A 12,490-nucleotide genomic window follows, 5' to 3' on the forward strand; every position below is an offset into this window, starting at 1 on the left:
CAAGTGAAGAACTGGTAACTGAATATACTAATAAAAGGAGATCAAAATTTAGCTTTAGGCTTCTTGTTTTTATAACTGCCGATCATCACTGAAACTATTACAAATATAAAATACTTAACATGCATTAAATCTATTCTCACATATACCATTAATTCTGCATATAGTAACGTCACGCTTATATGAGCACATATTAGTATTTCCCTACACTTTACCATGGGAATTGATAACAAATGCCAAACCTACATACTTTCAGCTGGACATCCAATTATTGTATATCTGGGAATGTTATGCTATGCTGTAAATCAGAAAAAATTCCACAGAGAACTGAAACTTGGATCAGAAGAAGGAAAAGTCACAAGATACTACATTTTGAATACTAAGGAAAGTATTACAGGTGAGCCAGATGGAAACTAATTTGCACTTCATACTACTGGCTCGGTTTTGTATTCGCCAGTGAAACAAATTAAAATATAGCCCAGTACTTGCATGAAACCAAACTGTTGCACTCAAATCTTCTCTTGAAACAAGACTACAGTTAATGTATGCATATATCTATTGAAAATACATACATATACATACAGCTGAAAAAAACCAAACACTTGCCAAAACCAGCCATGTTTAATCCTCTGTAGGGCAATTTCTGCACCTTCGAGCGGTGCACCCTTTGGGGTGAAAAAATTAAGTGTGCTTTGAATGGGGCTCTTTAAAGTGCTGCAGCATTACAACACAGCAAATGATATTTATGGAGGCAAGCCTTTAACATGTGTCTGTGTTCCCACGTGCAGGGCAGCCACATTTCAAAGCAGCAGTGAAATATTCTTCATGCTTTTCCTCTGGAACTGATGTAGAACTAAGAGGAAAGGATGCAGTCGAGAGATTCAAAAATAGGATAACTAAAAAAACCAAAAACTTATCTGTACATGATGTCAATAGAATCGCCATTAAATACAGCAGCATTTTTGAATTTTCCTTTTATATTTTCTTAAAAGGATAGAGCAAGGAAGATGACTCACCACTAGCAACGCAAATAAAATGACTCCACAGCTCCAGACGTCTGCTTTCCTTCCATCGTACTTTTCTCCCTGTGCAGCAATGACACAGAGACTCAAAAATGTGCTCACTAGTAAATGAATTCATTATCCTCAAAGAACAAGAGAGGGGAGAATGGGAAAACACACATTTTGATTCTGACACCTGCTTCCCAAGGTGGCCTTTCCAACCAGGAGGCCCCGACACAGCCCATCAATTGTTTTATTTTATGAACAGCAGTTTACACTTATCTAGGTTCTGCAAGAACAGGGTCAGAAGTAGGAGACAGAGCAGGAATGCTGAGGACTGGAAACTTTTTAGTACTGATCCTGAAACAGTGGTGGAAGTGCATTAAGGGCATCAAGAATGTGTTTTTCTCCTCTCTGGTTCTTCAGGGAGCTTGTCATAAGTCACATTATTTGTGATCTCATACTATTAGCTGGACAGTGTCTTCTGTATGCATATTTGGCTTTACATTAATGAAATGCTTCAAAAAGGTGATATACTCCTCTTGTAAGACCCCACTTGCATTCAGCTCTCAGGTCTCCAACCTAAGGAGGACACAGACCTGTTAGAGTGGGTCCAGAGGAGGCCAGAAGGATGAACAGAGAGAGGGCTGGAGCACCTCTCCTACAATGACAGCCTGAGAGAGTATTTCAACCTGCAGTTGAGAACCTCACTGCAACCTTTCAGCACCTAAAGGGAGTTGACAAGAAAGCTGGAGAGCTTTTTTTTAAAGAACAAGGGATAATGGCAGATTTAGCTCAGATACAAGGAAGAATTTTTTTTATTGTAATGATGGTGAGACAGAGGAACAGATTACTCAGAGAAGCTGTGGATGCCCCCTCCCTGCAAGTGTTCAAAGTCAGGCTGGATGGAGTTTCAGCAACCTGGTCTAGTGGGAGATGTCACTGCCCATGGCAGGGGAGTTGGAAAAAGATTATCTTTATGATCCTCTCCAACCCAAACAATCAAGAAAATATAAAATAATAAAAAAGAACATCTAAAAAAAGGGGGGGTAGAAACTAGGCCACTGTAATATTCAATACTCATTTTAAGAAGACATAAGGAAGAGTAGGGGGGAAAGGATAGTTCTATCATTTAAAAGAAACCAGTATCACTGCCAGCCAACTCCAGTTCTTCTGATGAAATGACAGCTACAATGGGGAAGAAAAGGCACAGGTGACTAGAGTGGAAAGACCAAGTTAAACAAGGCTTCTGCTTTTCTGTCTGATAATATGGCACAAAGGCATTGTGAAAACAACACAGGAATATTTCCCTCAGATGGCTGATGTGGCTTGATTCAGGGCTGAACCAAACAACCAAAGTCACAGTTATGTTTATTTTCTCCTTTCCCATGCTGTCCGTTTTACACAGATTTTCTGTAAAGAGGGTCTGTTTGCACATATGCAATTAGTGGCCCTTTAAAGAAAACATACGCTGATTTTAATCAACTTACCCGGATAACTTCAGGGCAGGCATAATGCGGTGATCTGAAACAGAAAATAGTGAGATGAACACGTATTTATGAATTATTTGCATTTCCACTTTGCTTATCATAATCAGGACTGGCTCATCTACGCAGAAAGCAAGTTTGCAAAAACAGCCCTTTTTATTATTTTAAAGTGAATACATTTCTCAGACAAACTCAGCAATGGTGAACAACTAGCAGAATTCAAAATTCAATGGCCCTAATATGAATTTTTCAAAAGGAATGGAAGAGCATATTTTGCGATTACATAATATTCCAGCCCACCAACTCCTTACTTTCACTTGGCCACATGTGTAACTAGAAGGAGGGCACACACTGTGAGGTCTTTTAGGGGGAAAAAAATACATGTTTTCAGAGCCAGTGCATATATCTCCGAACCACATCTTGCACCTCTTCTGCTAAGAGCGCTCTCAATTACTCCAGCAGTTGTAACAGCTGACAGTATATGATTTCAACATGCAATTTATTTTTCTTTTAAAAAAAACAACAGCAAAACACCACACAAAAAGGATGGACAACAGCGCTGCTACCTTTTGAGCTAATATATTCTCTTCACATCCTTCCACACATCTATCTCTTCCTTGATTCTTGGCTGAGAATAGTTAATTACTTCAACTTGCCAGGTGATCATTTTAATTCCTAGAGATTATAGCCACGGCTATTTATTTTTATAGCCCTCATTAAAGTAACTTGACAAGTAAAAGGGATGCAAGCTGTCTGAGACCTGTGTGCAAATCTCACCATTGTTTATACTGACACCTCCCAGCAGCCCCTGAGCCTGTCTTCATTTGTGCATTTGTTTCTTGTGACAAACACAATCATGGCTGGGCAATACCTGTCTCAGAAAGTAATGAGCAAAACAGAAGCACAGTGAGGTTAGCTTTGTGCTAGGATGCTACTTTAATGCCCAATGAGACAGTCCATTAATTACCTTTCCATACACATTACACTTATGGTAAGATATCACCCTGAGTGCATGGCACATCCGATTTGCTATCACAGCTTTTGGCAGACTGTGATAATATACTCTGAGTACAACTAGAACTGCAGCTACCTTGAATACAAAGCTTAAGCAAGGAGAGATTAAACATAATTGATCCCTCACAAACTTTGGGAAAGGCAGGACTTAGAAGTTTAGCATACTATCTAACACTTCTTCTTTAAGAGGCTACCACAGGTATCATACCAAGCCTATGCATTCAGTACTGACCGCAGATCTTCGTTTAGACCTGATTTTATAAACCTTGAAAGGCCTGTTAAGACAAGAAATGTTTTGCCTTGAAGAGCTGGACAGAGCTGACCCTTGGATGCTCTGGGATTCTGGTAAGAAAGTACTTGAGCCTAGTGGGGAAGACAGAACCCACTGGGCTCTTTTGGCAGCTCTGTCTCTGGCAGCCACAGGAACACAGATGAGTTATTAAAAGTTGCTGCTGGCCACAACTGGTTGACCAGAACCTCATTATAAGTCTGCTGTTCTGACTAAAACAAGAGCAACACCACTGCTGCTTTCCTACTCCCTGGAAATTTGCAACTCCAACAAAGACAGGTTTCAGAATTCATAATTGCAGATGCTGAGCTATACAACCACCTTTCAAATATCCTTGAAAAGAAGAAGGTAAGTACTGTGAAAACCACAAGATGGGTAGATACCCAGTTAGGAATCTCAGTAGAAAGTGCACTTAAAGCATTTTGCTCCTCTGATGCCTGCTGAGTGCAGTGGAGTCTGCAAGGTGTCTTTCAAGACACTGGTGAAATTCTGCTAAATACTAACAGAATGGGCGGAGAAAATGTTACAATAAACAATTTCAACAAGTTGGATCGATTCAATCATTCAACAGCTGCACTGCAACTGCCCAGAGAGCACAGATTTCTGGCATAGCCACCCTGAATTCTTGCCAGCACACACTATCAGGATATCTGCAGCACTGTCTTGGCAAACAGCTCTAAACAGGTTCCTCTGGCCAGCCAGAGATCTGTAGAAAACTCATTTCCATGCTGCCAATCACAACGGACCTTCAACTGCTTTAAAGAAAAAGCTAAAATTTAATAAAAAATCTATTTATCTTTTTATAGCGTCCTGAGTATTTCTTTGGCTCTTATCAATAATTATTCAATATTCAGTATATTCCCTCCCTCTTCCCCTTGGCCATCTCCTCATCTTTCAGCTACATCTCTGTGCAGCAAAAGCCACAGCGTGCCCTTGATAATAAATAAGTATATGGCTCAGCAAGACTGAGAAGCAGCTGCTGCCTCTGGGTACTGCTGCAAAAAAGCCCCAGCGTTGGCAGTGTTTATTTCAAGGGTGATGTTGATTTTCCCAGGCTAGTCTGCCTGGGGCAGGAAGGGCTCTCTGAATGGTCATTCACAGCTGTAACGCTTAGACTCAGGAATCTTAACAGATCATGCAGGCCCTTAGCAAAGTATTTACACAGGACTTTGACCAGAGGAAATAATACAAAGTGCAATGGTGAAAACCACTACTAGTCCAGACGAGGGTAATACAGCCAGAGAGAAGCATCTTTGATGCATCTATCCTGAATGTCACCTGAAAAACTAGACAAGTAGGTTTTGATCTTGACACACTGATACAAAAAACCTAGAGTGGATCTGAGACAACCAGCGCTGTATCTTCAGTGCAGATGTGCCGTGCCTCTGACTTGTGCAAGCAGTTCTGACCTCTTGTCTCAGAACACAGGTAAGAGAGACCTGCACAGTGCACAGATAAACCTACTTCCTTGTTATGGAACAACTGCTTTACCAAAGAAGGTTGATGAGGGAGAAGAGGGAGAGCTGTACTGTATGATCCTGCTCTATAATCAAGACAAATCATGTATTACACTTCCTGACAGGTCCCTTTAAAGATGAATCTCCATGCTTATGTACTTTGGAGCCATGCCTTAAAATGACACTACTTGGGAAGAAGAAATGCTTCCCTGCCACTCTTCACACCTCACAGCTGGAGGCAGTATTTCTGTAGAGAAGAAGGAAAAAATCTTTTCTCTCTTTGCTTGAAGATACCTTTATAAAGGAGATGCACTGAAGCCCTCTTGTGTCTGGCTGTTTTTGCTGTTGCTCAGATGGTAGAGCCCCTTCTTCCTCCCAAGTCAACTGCTAGCTCTTTGTTGGCCTTTGGAGACAGAAGCCACCCACCAGAGCAAAAGAATGTCTATGCAGAACACTGTGCCGGGCAGCAAATGGCTGAGATGAAGGGGAATATGAGAAGAGCAGCAAAACAGAGAAAGGAAATTCCTCACAAGAAGGATGCATGGTAGAGCATCCTGTGGGGAAGGCGACAGCCACAGATCACACAGCAGTGTAATGCAGGAAGGGACTGAAAAAACAGTTTGAAGAGCAGCGGGTAGTTCAGGCTGTAGTGAAGGCAGTAACTGCAGGTAGGGCTGTGATTAAAGTAGTAGCTGTAGTTTAGTTTGAGTACTATTTTGCAATTAAAGCTTCAACTCAGTCATTTAGCACTATATGAGAAAACTCAGCATCTAGCCCTCAGCCATCTTACAGCTGTTTACTCCTCAAGCACAAATAGACTTTCTGTGAATTTGTAAATCAGTTTATTAATTAATATATGAGCTCAAATTATTAAGACTTAGATCCTTTAAGAAATCTTAATTTAAGAATTGAAACAGATCCCTGTACTAAAAGACCATAAAGAATGCAGAGTGCAGCACTCAAAAGCAAAACCTGAATAGGCTGTGCTGTGCTTTGTAGATACGTGAGCAAGAGGCCGTGGGTCTGCTGCTGTTCACAATGCCTCTGGTTGACTTTTGTAGTAGTTGGACAGCCAATAGTTAAGTGAGGGAAGCGTGGTGCTACGAAGGACAATGTTGTGATGAGGCAGTTGGTTGTCATATTGGAGAATCAAGCTCTCTGTGCCCGCAACACAGTCCTTGTGTGAATGCAAATGATAAGGTGCTTTAAGCTGAGATGTTCACAGCTAATTGGAAACCGCAGGTTCCCCTGTTTTTGATGTAGTTAATATTTGTAAACTTCGCATACTGTGATGAAAATCCTACCTAGCATCCACAGCAACGCTCGGATGTGGTGAGAAGAACTTCTAAATTGCTTATGACTTACTACCAATTCAACAACACAGAGATTTCCTTTTCTGTTTGTCTGCTTCAGACTGCTTTCATCTTTGTGCTCACGATTAAAATCTCATTTGAATCAACTGTGCTTTTCTAATAAAAAGTGAAAATTTCTAGCATCCTCAAATGCAAAAGAAAAATGTGATGATTTATTCTCTGGAAAAATGTATTCAAACACAACTACTAGAAAAAAGGGAAGATTGTATTTGCTAAAGGAAATTCTCTAGAGTCAGGATGAAAATTCAACCTGTATTGGCAATGCTTCACAGATCACGTTTTTTTTCCTAAAACTGATAGTACAAGCTGTTGTGACTGAAGTTGTCACAAAGTACCAAGCTTTAAAAAGCAGAACCTCTTCAGTGTGCACAAATAACAGGAATTAGATCTGAGATTGAGAGCTGGGAAAACCAGGTAGAGGAAACCAGAGCTGGAATCTAGTAAAAAAGAGAAAAGAATCTGGGACATTGGACCAAATGTGGAGCAGAAATGAGTGGGAGAAGTTGGCAACTGGAATGGAGTGGAGAACAGGGAAAGAGACGGGAACACAGTGCAATGGAAACTCCTGGTGAGATGGGATAAAAATTATGAATTCTGATCTTTCTGATTTTAAGAGCCTAAATTTGCAACAATAACAATATATTGATCTGAACATTTGCATACATTTTAGATAACATGCACATATGTGTATACACAGCTCTGTAGAAGAGAAAGAATATACGCAGCATCATGCCTTGACATTAAATTAGAAATGGTGCTTGGACACTGAGGTGTACAGCAACTGAATTCCATTCTTCTGAATCAGAGGTGTTGCGATAGACTAAATACAAGAGGTAAGCAACTTAGGAGCTGGATGATCTCTGTTAGCATTTCTAACAAACACACACTGTACTCGGTGTTACAGATATCCTGAGCTCAAGAAGAGACAGTCATCAATTCTAATGAGAATCACAGAACTGATGAAAATGTTTTGTTTTGTTTTGTGACATATATGAGCAGCTGGTGGGTCTACAAAGTATAGCCAGCATTTGCCAGGGAGAACTGAGAGCAGAGATATGTACTGTGCTGGGCTTGGAAGCTGCTGTTTTCCTTCATTATGCCACTAACACGCACAGTGGCTTCCTTCTCACTCAATAAAATTAGAGGACATACTCAACATTGTTCTTACTAAATGCACAGATCTCTGGATTTCTCCAGGGGTTCCCAACAGAGACACCGACAGGGGAGAATTGCTGCATATACAGTTAAGTCAGTTGTGGGCCTGTACTGATTGCCTCATCAGAAATCATATCCGGTGCTAGAGAAAACTACCTTCACATGTTGGCTTGGTCTCAGCTTGTGGTTGTTTGTGATTGAGAGGTTTAAAGGCAGCACAGAGAACAGCACTGCTGTGGGGTTCTCCATCACCTGGTGGCCTGCAGCAATCTCCTTCCTGAGGGAAATGGTGTTGTTTCACATTAAGTGAAATGGAGAGAATTGCAGAGATGGCAAAAACGTACTTTGTCACCTTCCAGTAAGGAGCAATGGGGAATTAGGAAGGATCATTACAGACTCCCAAGAATTACAACTCAACTGTATCCTGTATCAATCCTCCAATTCAGGAGCTCCTTTCATTCAAGAAAAGAGAAAAAACATTCCCACTTTTCCAAGACTTCTATAGATATGTTCAGAGCAACTTGGGCACTGTAATGACTTGTCGAGATTGAGAACTGAAGCACAGAGGGGTATTATGACTTGCCTACAACTACCAAGAATGCCCACAGCAGAGGCAGAAATCAAGCTTAGATCATTTAGGTTCCGAGACTTAACCATAAGAAACTCATTCTGTTTGCCTAGAGACAAGTAGGAGGGATTGCTCAGTATCTAACATTCCAAAGCACTGCAAGGCTGTGTGCTGGGAAGAATCACTGTTGAAAGAGAAGAGGGACTGTCCCTGCATGTCATCACTTGGAAGGGTAAAGAGGAAGAAGAGCCAAAGAGATCTGGACTAATAGAAGCAGCATCCTACCACATCCTCCGCTTCCTTGGTTGTCTGCTTTTTTCTCACAGAACTCCCCTGCTCCTGGAGAGATGCAAAGATCTGCTGGGTTACTTTAGCATTTCAGGGACTCTCCCTCCACAAGACTGACTTATCACGCAGTTTCTGCAGTTAGCAGAATTATTCCCACAGCTCCTCTTCCTCTCAAAGGTCTAAAGATACATGTTTAAATCTCTGGCTTGCTCTTCTGTATATATATGCATATATATTTATATATATGCAGGATTCGTGCAATACAGGCTTTGAGTAATGGGAATTAATTACAACCAAGGCCTGATTGCAGTCTGGCAGTGACAAAAGATGTAAATGAAACAGCCAGTTCATCCTTACCTCCTTCCCCTACACAAACACAACCGGACTGAACCTTTATCACTTCCTCCAGGTAGCCATCGGCACTACCGAAAACTACACTGATCTAAGGAGTAGCTCCCATCAGACACCAACTCTGAGGTGTGCAACAAAACACACAATGGCTTTGTGAGGCCAGTCAAGGCTCTTTGGTCAAATTCTGGACTACACTTATCAGTTCTGTGACAGCAGAGGCTGCACTCTAACAACTCTACTGACAAAGTTCATTGTATCATGCTGTTAAACCCCATCTCATCCTCCCACTCTGACTGACAGAAATACCTGGAGACTCCTTGTGTGTCTGTCAAAGGAAATGTTACAGTTTCATCTCGTTATCAATGTTCACAGCACAGAGAAAGCCATTCTGAAAATTAACTTCTGGGTGCATGGAAGAACATCTCATTAAAGTTTCATATCTCAGCCACGACTCAGTCTGTTTTGTTCCTTTTCATGCTGGCTGAAAGTACCAACTACAAGGGGGAGGTAAAAGTGTTGTCTTGAAGAGCTCTGAGGTTGGTTAGTGTGTGCTCCTAGGGAAAGGGAGTCACAACCGGGTTGCCATTCTTTGTGAACTTCATGGCCCACTGTTATATATTCCTTCCTTTCTTCCTTCCTTCCTTTCTCTCTTTACCGCCCAAACCAGACAGATCACAAGACACCAGTACCAGCCATGCTGGGCTCCATGCCAGGAGAATTAATGAAGTGGTGTAATAGCTCACATGGAGGCCTAGTGATTGGCACCATACTTAAAATACATCTGCAAGGCAGGAGATCATAGCATTGCTGCTGTGTTCTGTTTATTACAGGCACGTCTCTTCCGTTCCATTGATTTCTTTATTAGCACACTTTAAGGCTGAAATAGTGAGGGCTGGCTCTGCTTGAAACATGGAGCCTTGAATTCCAGCACTGCTTATGGACAGGAAATCTCCCTTTGAGACTCTAGACCTGGATGATAAAGACTGCTGCTAGCATGAATAGGAAGCCTAACAAGAGGTTCCCAAGGAGTTCCAAAAAGTCCTTCAGGGTGATGTGAGACTGAGTTGGTTTTTATACTTTTTGTTGTTCTGTTTTTCACAGAAGGAAAGGAGAAGATTTTCTTTAAAGAGCAGAGATCCTGTGAAAACTGCAGTGAGGACTTTGTTTCTTGGTCTAGAGGGGAGGTTTGAAGGCAGCTGCAAGCAACAGATGTGCAGACTCGCAGCTCCTTGTTTCTCATCTGTGCTGGTAAGAGGTCAAATCTTGGCACAGACAAGAAAGGAACGGGTGCATCTCAGTATATTCAGAAACCGCCATTCAATCACATCATCAGCTTCAAACAATTTTGCAATTTATTATTCAAAACTTGGAATGCAACATTGTGCAGCTCAGGACTGAGAGGCAGTTGATGGGCTATAAAGGGATCTGGTATGGCTCCATGTCTACTCTGAATTATCTTGCCTCAGGGCACAGAATGAAAAGACACGGACTATAGCAGCCTGAGGATCGAGATGAGCTAGAGTTGTAAGATTTACACTGCCAAGGGCCAGGAAGAGTAGATGTGCATGGGTGGAGAAACAGAACTGCTGGTACTTTCTGCAGCTCCAGCTGCTGAGTTTGCTGTTGTAACAAATTGATACACATCTAAAAGTCGGCACAGAGGTGCCAGACTGCAGCAGCTCGATGCAGCTGCCGCCCTTGCCACAGTTCACTGCAGCAGCCCACTGCAGAGTCAACACAGAGTCATGGCTTTGGGGGACCACGGTGCCTGTGGTATCCGTAGAGACAATGGTGATCAGAGGGCATTGCTCCTGAAATGTTCATTCTACCCTCAGCCAGGCACCATGTCTTCACTCAGCTGTTGGGCTTACTGCTGGCTCCCTTGGAAATTCCTAGAAAGCTCCTGCTGGCAAATGAATTAACATGGAAATGTTTTTAGACTGCCCCTGCAATATTCCTCCAAGCAGTCTCTTTTGCATCTGCATTCATGCCCTGCCTGTAATTGCAAAAGACCCTCTGCTGCCTCCCTGTCAATCCTGGATGTGAGCCGAAATGAAGCAGAGTGGAGCAGAAACAGGAAGAGCTGCAAGCAGGCAGCCCGAACAGAACATGCAAATTCCATTTCAGATGCCCCAGATTCCCCTTTTTTTCCTCATTTTCTAATATTTTAAAGCCTATTCTTGAAACAGGTTTCACCACTGCTTTCATTTTCCAAATATCATACGTCCAGCGAAAGCAAATGCAAGCCAGCATAGGCAGATGAGTCCAAACCTGAAAGCCTTGATATTTATATCCATATGTGACATCTACAAAGGCCTGCTTTTCACTGTAAAGCACTTTAAAAAAACAAACAAACATCCTTATTTATGGTATTTTATGCACCGTACACATTTTTTAAATGTACAAACTTGCTAGGAAATAATGATGCGCCATGTAAGCCTGCAGATCTTCCTCAAACCCCCTACTACTGACATTTTCTATGTCTGGAATCCATCACTGACTACTTGCAATATGCTCTGAGACACTCACCCACAACTGGTTTCTAACAAGCTGTCCCCAACCTGCAGCGATGCCATCCCAAAATCTGCTATCCGGATATTGTTCTTTTCATCCAGCAGTAGGTTTTCTGGTTTTAAGTCCCTGTGGCTGTAAAGAAAAGATCAAAATGCAAGTTAAATTATCCACAACAGCTTTCCCACTCCAAGGCCTGCATTTTTTTTAATCCAGCAAAGCATCCAACCCATTACATTTTAACTGATGTCATTCTTTCCCTCTTCCAGATTAGAAGAACACACACACAAAATCCAGTCTTTGCAGCACTCTAGAATCCCCCCCAAATGCTCACTCCTGATGAATGCAAGGTTTGAGCCTTCACTGTTCTTATAGAAAATGAACAATATCAACACAATCTGAGGGAGAGACTGAGGGAAATTGGTGGGAGGAAATTTTCAGTTTAGATTTAGGGCTGATATACTCCATCAAATGCCAGTTTCTTAAGGTAGGAGTGAACGCCATCCGAATATTCCTGTAACAGTAAATAGTATTAGCGAAGTCTTGGGAAAAAAGAAAACAACAAACAAATGTATTTGATGTAAACACTACAGCAAAAAGCTCCTGTTAGGGGTTGTTCACATAGGCATATGGCTTTGAAAATATTTTGGGCAGCTAGCTCCAATGGAGAAACTCCTTGAACCAAGCACTGTTTTTAACTGAGACTATTAGCAACAGGAAAGAAGAGAGAGGATTCCATTCCCTTCCTTCTAGCAAGGCAGCCATGACCTTCAGGATGACAACTGTTTTAAACCAAAGAAAATGTATCCACAGGTGACACCAGTGCACACCCAGCTGTTTCTTAGTACTCAAGTACTTTTGTACAACTGTTACATCTACTTGATTTTATACCCCAAACAAAAAATCCTGTACTAAAATTGAGATGACTATTTTGCCTTTTTATTTGCAGCTCCTGAAGAGCCACAGAGATGAGAGGAGGATTTTAGGCAGGCTGAAAAA

At 41.7% G+C, this 12,490-nt stretch overlaps 1 protein-coding gene across 16 annotated transcripts in view; it reads right to left on the reverse strand.

The window, feature by feature from the left end:
• The window catches only part of BRSK2 (BR serine/threonine kinase 2), a 291,630-nt gene that overhangs the window by 67,294 nt on the left and 211,846 nt on the right, over positions 1-12,490 (reverse strand). For all 16 annotated transcript variants that reach the window (XM_072339337.1, XM_072339338.1, XM_072339327.1 and 13 more), the window contains exons 5-7: positions 11,510-11,626; positions 2,489-2,522; positions 1,014-1,082 (exon numbers count right to left, since the gene is read on the reverse strand). In XM_072339337.1, coding sequence (XP_072195438.1) covers positions 1,014-1,082; positions 2,489-2,522; positions 11,510-11,626 — 220 coding nt within the window. The remainder of the gene's footprint in view (positions 1-1,013; positions 1,083-2,488; positions 2,523-11,509; positions 11,627-12,490) is intronic.

Source organism: Excalfactoria chinensis, chromosome 5, assembly GCF_039878825.1.
Source record: "Excalfactoria chinensis isolate bCotChi1 chromosome 5, bCotChi1.hap2, whole genome shotgun sequence".
Classification (NCBI taxonomy): Eukaryota; Metazoa; Chordata; class Aves; order Galliformes; family Phasianidae; genus Excalfactoria; species Excalfactoria chinensis.